General features: G+C 43.2%; 1 protein-coding gene across 1 annotated transcript in view; it reads right to left on the bottom strand.

Moving 5' to 3' along the window:
- SLC6A11 (solute carrier family 6 member 11) overlaps positions 1-13,475 on the bottom strand; it is a 237,013-nt gene that overhangs the window by 71,068 nt on the left and 152,470 nt on the right. Inside the window, exon 7 of the mRNA XM_040359316.1 lies at positions 13,062-13,196. Coding sequence (XP_040215250.1) covers positions 13,062-13,196 — 135 coding nt within the window. The remainder of the gene's footprint in view (positions 1-13,061; positions 13,197-13,475) is intronic.

The raw sequence follows: 13,475 nt of genomic DNA, 5'->3' as shown, positions 1-13,475 counted from the left end.
AAGTTGTTCAATCTCTGCAAGGACCTTAAGTCTTTTGACGGCTGAATTTAATCCCTTTACATTGTAAGATAAAAATTTTACTTCTGTCATTTTCTATAACTAGATCATTTCCTACTGAACTTTCCATGAGATTCCTTGGGAGCCATATTCCCTATTCCCTCCCTGTATTGAGGAGGGAGATTCCTTCTCCCCTTCCAAACCCACGCACCCTCCTCTACACCTCCCCCCTCCCCCCCCTGTCCAGGCCGATACATCGCCTCTGAACCGTAGGGAACCTTGGTACCCCCTACCCGTCGGTTCTTATGGATGAGGTGGAGCACCTCCGCGCTCCTCCCACCCTTTTTCCCCCAGGAATCTCCGGGGACTTGATCTTATATGGGTGGGGTAACGGATCTGCCCTCCCTATTCCCCTCTCCGGTCATCCCCCCCCTCCCCCCCACTCCCCCCCGCAAAACCGAATCGCATCCCTCGAGACCGCCCCGAGGGCCATGCTGTTTTCTACTAGCTATTCGACCCATCCGGGTAGGTCCACAGCAGGCATATCCAATTTGCGGCAGAACCCTACCAGGTCCTCGGGAAATATTAATTTTGCTCACACCCCTTCTTTGTGGCCTATCAAAGAGGCCGGGAATCCCCATTGGTAATTTATATTAAGTAGGCGCATCTGTTCCAATAAGGGTTTTTGGTGACTTCTTCTGGCCAGGGTTTCCCAGGCCAAGTTCGTGAAGATCTGGATCTCAATCCCGGCATAAGATAACGGCGGCTTTCTTCTCAGTTTTAGCCAGATCTCTTCTTTATGTTCGAAATGTCTGAACCTAGCAATAATATCCCTGTGCCAATTACCTCCTCCCTCCCTGATCTTCCCCACCCGATGGACCCGTTCTAATTTGAGGGGACCTTTCCGAGCCATTTTCAAGGAGGGGGAGGAACAGATCATTGAGAATTTTTCTCAAGTCTTCACCCTTCTCCTCCTTGATAGATCGTATTCTTAAATTTTGCCTTCTGTTACGGTTCTCTTGATCTTCTAATCGGTATTGCAGCCACCTCTGGTTTTGTTTCAAAGTCAGATGTTGATTTTTTATTTCAATAAGGTCAAGGTCCTGCTTTTCTATCTTCTTCTCGGCTTCCTCTACTCGTTCTAACATGTGAAATAGGTCCGTTCTTAATGTGCTGATTTCCTCTCTTATTACGTTCTCCAACCTCTTTAACATAGCCTCCATTTCTCCCATGGTGGGGACATGGGAGCCATTTTTTCAATGACTTTTATCTGTATTGCTGGGACCCGACACTTCAATATAGCTACGAGTAATTTTAAATTACTTTTTTTTCCTATAGAAATTTCATTTTGTTCATGGACTGTTCTAAACAAGGGAAAATGCGCCAATTTACAGGTATACTATAGACCCCCCCCCCCCCGGAAAAAATGTAAAGGAATATTTCACTTTTATTGTTTCACTTTAAGCATTATTAAAATCACTGCTGTTTTAAAAACTTTTTTTGCATTGATACATGTCCCCTGGGGCAGGACCCAGGTTTCCCCAAAAACTTTTTATGACAATACCATGCATATAAGCCTTTAAAAATAGCACTTTTGATTTCTCCCATAGACTTTTAAAGGGTGTTTTGTGGCTTTTGAATTTGCCGTGAACACCCCAAATTGTTCGCTATTATTACGTTCGACTCAAACATCGGGCTCATGCCTAGTAGTGAGCCATGGAGAGGAGTTTATCAACTTCATCTGTGGTAACTGGGCAGAAGGAGTATTGAGTGTGGTGTTGGATCTGATGTTGGGTAGGGGAGGAAGTTGAATGCTGGATATCTCCTTGTGAATTGTGTCGATTTTGCTTTTGAAATGGTTGGCAATCTGTTGAGTGGTAAGCAAGTTGGTGGGTGGGGGCAGTGGTGGGTGAAGTAATAAATTAAGGGTAGAAAAGAGTTGACAAGGTTCGGATAAGCGGGTTTTTTATGAGAGTGTTGTATTACCCTACAAGTCCTTAGATTACCTGTTATGAGGGGACATCTCTGACACAAGAATTAGAAGCCCTGCTCCCCTACCAAGATGACCTCCTCTAATGGGGAAACGATCAGCTGCAGGGAACCCACATGAAATACTAATGACTTTTTCGTTGTCTTACTTTCCCTCTTTTTGTACCCCTTTCTCAGTTCAGGTCCTCTTTAAATGCTATGGTTTGGGTAAGTAAGGTGCTAGAGTTCATTTTAGGGTAAGGACGAAGTATATGTGCAGAAGTAGTTAATTTTTCACTTGTTTTCATTGTTAGCTTCTCTCCACCAAGAACTAGGATGCGGGAATCAACATTCCACTATTTACTACTATACAATTTACAATGTATTATGTACTATAAGTAGGATATAAATCACATCTACAGTTTAATGGAAGCTGTCATAGTTACAGGAAAATTGTTACAGTGATGGTTGACTGTGAGATCTCGCACTTCATAATACATTGTTCAGCTCAATAGAAACACAGAAAAATGTCAACTGATTCATTATGTATATGTCTGTACCTCAATAATATATCGTTTACACAAGGCATGAAATAAATACATAATGGGGCAAAAGACAAACAATGGCAATTTGTTATTGTCATTTTTGACCTCTTTATTTGGTAGACAACACCGTTGCCACAAGAAATGCGAGTCATTAAAGCTCTATTTAGTCAGGGAGACACATGAGGCTGGAATAAAGCAGTGTAGCAAAATGCATTAAAACCTTCCAATGCATATTATTTGAATACACTATATTACCAAAAATATTGGAATGCCTGCCTTTACACGCACATGAACTTTTATGGCATCCCAGTATTAGTCCGTAGGGTTCAATATTGAGTTGGCCCACCCTTTGCAGCTATAACAGCTTCAACTCTTCTTGGAAGGCTGTTCGCAAGGTTTATGAGTGTGTCTATGGGAATGTTTGACCTTTTTTCCAGAAGCACATTTGTGAGGTCAGGCACTGATGTGGACGAGAAAGCCTGGCTCGGGGTCTCTGCACTAATTCATCCCAAAGATGTTCTATTGGGTTGAGGTCAGTACTCTGCGCAGGCCAGTCAAGTTCCTCCACCCCAAACTCTGTCAACCATCTCTTTATGGACCTTGTTTGTGCACTGGTGGGCAGTCATATTGGAACAGGAAGGGGCCACCCTCAAACTGTTTCCACAAAGTTGGGAGCATGAAATTGTCCAAAATGTCTTGGTATGCTGAAGTCTTCAGGCTTTGTACACACGATAGGTTAACCAGAGGACAACGGTCTGAAGGACTATTTTCATCGGTCAAAACCGATCTTGTGTGGGCCCCATAGGTTATTCATTAGGATTCCTAACTGATAGGTCAAAACCGATTGTTAGTAGGCACGACCGTCGGTTAAAAATCCATGCATGCTCAGAATCAAGTCGACGCATGCTTGGAAGCATTGAACTTCATTTTTTTCAGCACGTCGTTGTGTTTTACGTCACCGCGTTCTGAAACAATCGGTTATTTAACCTATGGTGTGTAGGCGTGATGGACCATCAGTCAGCTTAATCGGTTAACCTATGACAACGGTCCTTCAGACCGTTGTCCTCTGGTTAACCTATCGTGTGTACGAGGCCTAAGAGTTTCCTTCACTGGAACCAAGGGGACAAGCCCAACCCCTGAAAAACAACCCCACACCATAATCCATTCACCAAATGATTCAGATTAGTGCACAAAGCAAGGACCATAAAGACATGGATTAGTGAGATTGGGGTGGAGGAACTTGACTGGCCTTCACAGAGTCCCGACCTCAACCTGATAGAAACACGTTTGGGATGAATTAGAGTGGAGACTGTGAGCAATGCCTTCTCGTCCACATCAGTGGCTGACCTCACAAATGCGCTTCTGAAGGAATGGTCAAACATTCCCAAAGACACACTCCTAAACCTTGTGGATAGGGATGAGCCAAACACCCCCCTGTTCGGTTTGCACCAGAACCTGCGAACACACCAAACGTTTGTGTGAACTTTAGAACCCTGTTAAAGTCTCTGGGACTCGAACGTTTGAAACCTAAAGTGCTAATTTTAAAGGCTAATATTCAAGTTATTGTCCTAAAAAGTGTTTGGGGACCTGGGTCCTGCCCCAGGGGACATGTACCAATGCAAAAAAAGTTTTAAAAACGGCAGTTTTTTCGGGAGCAGTGAATTTAATAATGCTTAAAGTGAATGAGTAAAAGTGAAATATTCCTTTAAATTTCATACCTGGGGGGTGTAAAGTAAGCATGTGAAATAGCGCATGTTTCCCGTGCTTAGAACTGCCTCTGCACAAAGTGTCATTTCTGAAAGAAAAAAAGTAATTTAAAACTGACTTGTGGCTATAATGAATTGTCGGCTCCTGGCAATTCAAAGAGAATTAATAATAAAAAAAAAAGCGTGGGGTCCCCCCAAATTCAATTACCAGGCCCTTCAGGTCTGGTATGGATATTAAGGGGAACCCCACCGTCAATTTAAAAAAAAATGACGTGGGGTTTCCCCCCCCCAAATATCTATTACAGACCCTTCAGGTCTGGTGTGTATTTTAAGGGAAACTCCACCCCAAATTTAAAAAAAAAATGGCGTGGAGTTCCCCAAAAATCCACACCAGACCCCTTATCCGAGCACGGAACCTGTCGGGCCGCAGAAAAGAGACAGAGAGCGCCCCCCCCTCCTGAACGGTACGAGGCCACGTGCCCTCAACATGGGGAGGATGTCCCCATGTTAATGGGGACAAGGGCCTCATCCCCACAACCCTTGCCTGGTGGTTGTGGGGGTCTGCGGGCGGGGGGCTTATCAGAATCTGGAAGACACCTTTAACAAAGGGGACCCCCAGATCCTGCCCCCCCTATTTGAATTGGTAATGGGGTACATTGTACCCCTACCATTTCACGAAGGAAGTGTAAATAGTTGTAAAAAAAACAAACACACCGTGGAAAAAAGTCCTTTATTTAAAAAAAAAAATCCAGCGGTGGTAATTCACTCTCAGTCCCGGCTCCCCGCTCCAACGTTGTCGGTATCCAGCGACGGGTGATCTCCTCTCCGGTGAAGCTAGTGACATTTCTTATATCATTGAGGCAGGGCCACGTGGAGGGAGTCTGTTCCACCTTTTCACAGCTCTTACTGTGAAAAAAATAAATAAACATAAAGTGTAGCGCTAAATATACGTGAATAAGGAGATTGGATATATTGAAAATTGTCCAATCATATATATCCACAGGTACAGAAAAAAACAAAAAAAAGGTCTCTACTAAATAGATCCTTGAACACAGTTCATAATTAGTGGTTGTGCAAAAATTGTAGTGACTAATCTTCACAGATATGAGATGAGAAAATCCAGCACCGAAGTGGATGGAGGCTTACCGGAAACAGTGGACCCAAAATAGGCTTATACCTAGTGGGTCATACACGCTTATGATTGATGGTACCCAGCATGAAGGTGAAGTCCAATGCAGGATCAGGAAAGGGACGACTTGGAATCAGCTTATGATGTTTGAAAACTTAGATCCGTAGGGAGGTTCAGACACTCAATTCAATGGAAGGAAGGAGAAAGAAGGCAAAGATGCACATAGTGTAAATCCGTTTTAAAATTGTTTACTTAGCAGCAAAGTTTAAAAAGTTACACTCACATTTTCAGCACTTGTATCAGGCATATAACAATAGGCAGTAATGTCAGCAGGTTCCCGACGCGTTTCGATCTAAACGATCATCATCTGGTGATATGATAAGCGTGTATGACCCACTAGGTATAAGCCTATTTTGGGTCCACTGTTTCCGGTAAGCCTTCATCCACTTCGGTGCTGGATTTTCTCATCTCATATCTGTGAAGATTAGTCACTACAATTTTTGCACAACCACTAATTATGAACTGTGTTCAAGGATCTATTTAGTAGAAGCACACAGCCAGGATAACCAAGGAGTGGCTCTGTAAGAAGCATATCAAGGTTCTGGCGTGGCCTAGCCAGTCTCCAGACCTAAACCCAATAGAGAATCTTTGGAGGGAGCTCAAACTCTGTGTTTCTCAGCGACAGCCCAGAAACCTGACTGATCTAGAGAAGATCTGTGTGGAGGAGTGGGCCAAAATCCCTCCTCCAGTGTGTGCAAACCTGGTGAAAAACTACAAGAAACGTTTGACCTCTGTAATTGCAAACAAAGGCTACTGTACCAAATATTAACATTGATTTTCTCAGGTGTTCAAATACTTATTTGCAGCTGTATCATACAAATAAATAGTTAAAAAAATCATACATTGTGATTTCTGGATTTTTTTTTTTTGATTATGTCTCTCACAGTGGTCATGCACCTACGATAAAAATTTCAGACCCCTCCATGATTTCCAAGTGGGAGAACTTGCAAAATAGCAGGGTGTTCAAATACTTATTTTCCTCACTGTATATGATTGGACAATTTTCAATATATCCAATCTCCTTATTCACGTATATTTAGCGCTACACTTTATGTTTATTTGTTTGTTTTTTGCAGGATTGATCTATTCTGTGGTGTTGCCTGCAATTTATATGGTTAATTTAGTAGCGCGGTGTTGTTTATACTATTTAGTATAACATTTCTTCTTACTGTGAAAAAACCTTTCCGTATTTGGAGGAGAAATCTCTTTTCCTCTAGACGTAAAGAGTGCCCCCTTGTCCTCAGTGTTGACCGTAAAGTGAATAACTCAACACCAAGTTCACTGTATGGACCTCTTATATATTTGTATATGCATTGGGGTGCAAAGAGTGACACCTCATCACACAAAATGATCAATAACTTATATTGGAAACTATTGCGTAGTGCACATTACTATAGTTAGGCCCTGTTCACGGCGCCTAAACTTAGCACAGTGCACACAGTAATTCACAATAGACGTCACTGCTAATTTGACATAGGGCCCCAAAAGAAGCACACAACAAACAAAATGTTATGCAATGCAATACAACAGCACAAAGCAGTTAATATACTTGTACCTTAGGTAGGTGCTAAGTGTATGTTTTTTTTTTTTGCGTAAGCTGCCAGTGCAGATACATTTAAGCAGGCCTATGCTGTGAGCTAGGCCTGTTTGTTTTGATTAGGGGCAGAGAATGGTTAGTGAAGCAGTAGGTAACTGATATGTACTTCAGCTTTTGGGCGCCTCCACTGTTTCCAGGGAGAATGTTCTGGAAAAGGGGCAGGGCAGAGAGCTGGAGTGGCATGGGATACATGTGAGGAGCTCTGATTAATCCCCAACTAGGATTGTCAGGGGGCAGGCCTCCTACATATACCCATGGTCAGCCTGCTGGGGGATGAGTTGTCGGCTGGATGAACTGGATGATGGAGTGTTAGACTGTCATGCCTGAGGGAACCTCCTTTCTGAGGGGGTGTACCTCAGGAGGGGAGTTCGGCAGCTGGGAGGGAGCCTCTCCTTACACGGTCATGGAGAGGTGTCCTAGAACAGGAGCTGGGAGAGGCAGTTGGCCCACACGTCCAGAGTAAAGTCATTCAGGAAGAATCCAGGGCAGATGTCGATAAGTGGAAAGCACAGTGGAGAGATCTGGAAGAAAAATGCCAGGGGAGCTGGATGTAGAGCCAGAGGGAGAGACTGTGGGAGTTTTGTGTCAAATTGATGCAGCCATGAGGGCGGGCAGGATTTGCAAGTCGGGCTTGCTGGGATCAGTATTCCATCATCATTTATTCTTCTCAAGTAAATCGGTTGCTGCTACAAAGGGGTACTGCAGGCCCCGGCCTACAAAGGGTCATCAAGTAAATGCACTGGGACTTATTCAGAGTCAGGCCTAGTCATGTGCTGATGGCGTGACAGGATTAATGGACTTGGACAGTGAAGTGGTGTGCTGAGGAAGAAGTGTTCTGAGGTAAAAGTCTGTCAAGTTTAGGGTCAGCCATCTGGTTCTACTAAGAAGTGTGACGCAGTTACTTTATTCTACAAATGTATCCTATGGGCATCCCATGTCCCTTTCCCTAATCAAGTTCAATCCCCTAATAAAAAAAAACAAAAACAAGCAAAAGACTGTTCATTGACTGAAAAGTATGTCTAATCGAGGTCTGGGAGCAGAGTGAAATGTGTGGATGTTGTAACACGTAACAACCCATCGCTACATACTTAATATCATTTTTACAGGTACAAAACAAATGCTACTATCAGGGTGCATGTACACTTTCAAAACGAAGGTTGGGACTTTATATGAAGCACAATGCGTCTCAAACCAAATGCTTCCATCCCTAATTAATGAATATGAGGAAAGATTGGGACTTTGTGTGAAGCATGCAACCAGGGAGATAACACAGAGAAAATGTGCCTGGCAAGTACATAATAAATTAGAACCATAAACATTGCATGAAGGCATAATGCAAAACAACGATTTACAAGCAATAAAAATATATTGCATACAAGTTAATATTATAGACATTATAAAAAACAAACTCATTGTTGCTTGTCTCCACAGAAAAATGAACATAGCCTTAATTAATTTATACAATCCAGATTGGCATGAAGGGTAAAATCTTGCAATACAGTATAAACACAGGGGGCATCTAATAGTTTGACGCATTTTGTGGCTTTTGCCACTCTTCAGGAGAAGATGTAGTGTAGGTGTCTATTAAAAAAATTCTAATTACTAAAGGTAGAAATTATGTTATAAAATACAGTAGATCTGTCTATAAGGAGAGGACACCCACGACCACATTGGAGTAGTATATACTCCCCCAGTTTATCCTAACAGCCCCTATGGCTGTTACCCCTATGATCACTGTGCACCACTGGACCCCAACTGCATACATAGGTATCGTAGGTAACCTTTTTTGGTAGTTTTTCTTTTTTCTTTCTCCTTCCTTCCCCTCCTACTTATTTTTAGCTTGTTCCATTTTCATTGTTTTTGGTTTACATGTTAGCCTTGGATTCTTACCATACTTACTTAATATTCTCCTTTTATACTGGGGCAAAACTAGTCACAATTGTCACCCCTACCTGCCCTTTATTTAAGTATAGCTTTGTATCACATCTTGGTCCTAGCACTAGTACAATTCCACTCAATTATTTGCTACTCCATTGTATATATTTACTCTTAGGCCTCGTACACACGATAGGTTAACCAGAGGACAACGGTCTGAAGGACCGTTGTCATAGGTTAACCTATGAAGCCAACTGATGGTCCTTCGTGCCTACACACCATCAGTTAAAAAAACGATCGTGTCAGAACTCGGTGACGTAAAACACAATGACATGCTGAAAAAAACAAAGTTCAATGCTTCCAAGCATGCGTCGACTTGATTCTGAGCATGCGTGGATTTTTAACCTATGGACGTGCCTACTAACGATAGTTTTTTTCCCATCGGTTAGGATTCCATAGGTTAATTTTAAAGCAAGTTTTTTTTTTTTTAACCTATGGTTAAATAACCTATGGGGCCTACACACGATCGGTTTGGACCGATGAAAACGGTCCATCAGACCAATGTCCTCTGGTTAACCTATCGTGTGTATGAGGCCTTAGTTTACACTATATCATACACATTTTGTTATAGATAGCTATGGTGATGTGGATCACACTCATTTTGAATATCCATGGGGGGGGTTTACGCCCAGGGACTGCCGTTTCCTACTGGTTTTCCACGATTGGGTGTCGGGGTCTATCCACCTCAGCTCCTGCTGCTGATGACTCTTCTTGGCTGGTCTTTGGCCCTCCACGCTTGCTCCCAGACTCGTTAGCATGTCTGAAAGTAGTACTGGGTAATTATTCTCCTCCTCTCCCTATAGACAGATCTATTTTATAACATAATTTCTACCTTTAGTAATTTTAATTTTTTTTTATAAACACCTACCCTACATCTGCTCATAGACACCTACCCTACATCTGCTCCTGGGGGCATCTAATGCGTTGAGCTATTAGATGCCCCCCCTGTTTTTATATCTGTGGAGACACACAACAATGAGTTTTTTTTTATGTCTATAATATGAACTATTATGTTACTATATTATTATGTTGCTATACTTGCAATATATTTTTATTCCTATGCATTAAGGTGAAAAAACACCTGGCAATGACGGCCCCCCCGCCCCCCCCCCCCCCGTTCTACGTATTAAACTCTCCAGTATCTTCCCATCTATAGAAATTAAACTAACAGCTCCATAGTTACTTGGTAAAGACTTTGAGCCCTTTTTAAATATGGGCACCACATTGGTCTTACGCCAAACCAGTGGTACCATTTCAATCATTAAAGAGTCATTAAAAATTAGAAACAATGGCTTTGAAATGACAGAGCTTAATTCTTTTAGGACACGTAGGTGCATGTGATCTGGTCCAGGAGCTTTATTCACCTTTATTCTGTGTAAATATTTATTGACCATATTTTGAGCCATAATAGTTTATTTGGGGCTATGTCAATATCTTCCCCATTATGGAATTAAGCTCCCCCGTGCTCCTTTATATACAGAGAGCTAAAAAAGGTACTTTAAAAAATTGCCTTCTCTTTTTTCCCAGTCACCCACTCCAGATTATTTTGTAAAAGGCTTACATGCTCAGACCTGACCACTTTACTTTTAATACATTTAAATAATTTTGGGGGGTTTGTCCTTCTATGTTTTGCAATCTGTCATTTGTTTTGAATTCTTGCAGCCTTGATTTTCTTTGTACATCAGGGGCCAAATTCTCAAAAGAGATACGCAGGCGGAACTGCTGTTCAGCCTGCGTATCTCTGTGTCTAACTTTGGAAACGATCCTCAAAAGGCTTTTTCCAAAGTTAGGCAGAAGGTCTGACATCTGTAAGACACTTACACTGTCAGATCTTAGGATGCAGTACCGCATCCGCCGCTGGGGGCATTTCTCATTGAAATGCCGCTTTGCGTATGCAAATGAGGACTTAAGCAGATCCTCAAAGCTTTTAAGCATTGTGATTTCTGCGTAAGTTCCGATTTGCTTGCGCAAAACTAGGTCTGCTTTTACAATGTGGAAAGTTAGTAACACCATGTAAAAGCACATTCAAGCGACGGCATTTGGTATGCATTCCTGAGGGAGAACTCCACGGCAATTTGTAAAATCAAAACCGGCATGGGTTCCCCCCCAGGAGCATACCAGGCCCTTAGGTCTGGTATGGGTTGTAAGGAGACCCCCCCTACGCCGAAAAATCGACGTAGGGGGTCCCCCTACAATCCATACCAGACCCGTATCCAAAGCACGCTACCCGGCCGGCCAGGAATGGGAGTGGGGACGAGCGAGCGCCCCCCCCTCCTGAGCCGTACCAGGCCGCATGCCCTCAACATGGGGGGGTTGGGTGCTCTGGGGCAGGGGGGCGCACTGCGGGCCCCCCCACCCCAGAGCACCCTGTCCCCATGTTGATGAGGACAGGACCTCTTCCCGACAACCCTGGCCGTTGGTTGTCGGGGTCTGCGGGCGGGGGCTTATCGGAATCTGGGAGTCCCCTCAAATAAGGGGGCCCCCAGATACCGGCCCCCCACCCTAAGTGAATGGACATTCACCTGGAGGCAAAGTGATAGTTATTAAACACACAACACAAGGGTTTTTAAAATCATTTATTAGTCTGCTCCGGAGGCCCCCCCTGTCTTCTTTAGCTCTAATACCAGGGGGGGCTTCTTCTTCCGCTCTCCGGGGGTCTTCTCCGCTCTCCGGGGGGGCTTCTTCTTCCGCTCTCCGGGGGGGGTCTTCTCCGCTCTCCGGGGGTCTTCTTCTATCTTCGCCGCTCTCCGCTGTTGACTCGGCGCACCCCGGTTCTTCTCCAGCTGTCCGGTGCCTTCTCCTTCAGCGCTCACAAACCTGAAGACCACGCATGCGCAGTACGGCCGGCGCGGGAGCACGCCTCATTTAAATTGTAATCGCCCCCCGGAGAGGAGGACCGCCTTGCGACGGAGGCACTTAAGTTACACGGCGTGTAATTTCTAGGTAAGTGCTTTGAAGATCGGGCACTTAGGTAGAAATTTAACGCCTGTGTAACTTAACTGCTGAAAGTTAAGTTAGGCTACGTTTTTGGGAATTTGGCCCATTCTGTTCAATTTTGTTATACCACAAATAGTGCTATGAGCACCTCCCACTTAAAGTCCCTATCAACCAAAAAAAAAATGCACAAAAGAAAGTAAAAGGCAGTTTAACCTAAAATAAAGATGCTATCACAACATGAAATAAAAAACAATATACCGGTACCCAGAGCTTTTTGTTCTCAGAAAATAGGTGCAGAAACTCAACCACAACCCTGTTCAGATTTCACAAACTGTAGAAGGGTCTTAATGGGACATTAAATACCAGAATTGCATTACATACAGAGTGCATAGTTCAGGGAGGATTACACACAAAGTGCATAGCTGTCTCTTGTAAACACAGAAACCAGACTTCTGTGTTTACAAGTGATTGTGGTGAGCAGGCACCAAAGGGTCTGAGCCAAAGGTGGTGGAACTGAGTTCCCCCAAGTTCCCCCTGAAAAAAAGCCCTGCCGGTACCCCCAAGACCAGTTAGAAAAATACCACCTTCAAAACAAAAGACTGTTTTTCCAATTTTTTTTTTTTTTTTTTAAGGAAAGCCTTACAGCAGGGAAACAAGCTTACTGTGGATGAGACATCAGCTAAAACTTACTACAGACCTCAAATCAACCACAAACGAAAATGAAAGAAGAAACACTAAGAAAACAAAAGTCAGGGGAACTATTGTTATAAGAGCTAGCAATCAAATTTAAAGTACAGTTTCTCTCAATGCAATTTGTCAGCTTTGCCTATGCCTTCCCCACAACAGCTTTAATTTACTGACACTATGGCTGCTTTGTGCCCTCCATTCTTCTGTAATGAGGTGGTTGGCTTAACCAAAATTCCCCTTATTGGCCCTTCTTAGCCAGCTGGCCCTACCTCAAAGGTCTTGCAGTGAATTATGGTTTACAAAAAAAATCCCTCCAGATGAATCTGCACACAAATTCACCAAAACATGAATCCTAGACCTGCAGGGTTCACCTAAAACACAAATTGCACCGCTAATCATGAATATGCATTAGACTTTTTACCGGACAGCCAAGTCCCTAGTACATTATAGCAGACAGTCTTTTTTGATAAGAGCAATATAATAGGCAGTTGATTTCTCACCTGTGGGTCTGAGAGTCGGGACAAATCAGGATACAAGTAAAATTTTATTCCTTCTGATGCTCCAGGCAAAGTGACCCCACGGACTAAGAGAACTAGCAGCATAACATAGGGGAAAGTTGCAGTGACATAGACCACCTGTATAAGAAATAACATAAGGTTAGATTCATATGGCATACAGTAAATATGTCAACACACTTACAATCCATTAGCAGACCCTGAACCCAGGGCTTTAGCCCATACATTCCGCATGAAATGCAAAATCTGAGTATCTACTGAAAGAGAAAAAAACTGCAGAAAATTCATGAATTTATGAACCATGACACCATGACTTTTCAGGATATCAGAAGGAGCAAGAATAATGACTGTGTGAAATTGCAGATGATTGAAGGGTAGAGGTATTGGGTACCCCTTTTC

Source organism: Rana temporaria, chromosome 7, assembly GCF_905171775.1.
Source record: "Rana temporaria chromosome 7, aRanTem1.1, whole genome shotgun sequence".
In the NCBI taxonomy this organism is placed as follows: domain Eukaryota; kingdom Metazoa; phylum Chordata; class Amphibia; order Anura; family Ranidae; genus Rana; species Rana temporaria.
This window is presented reverse-complemented; position numbering and strand designations above follow the sequence as displayed.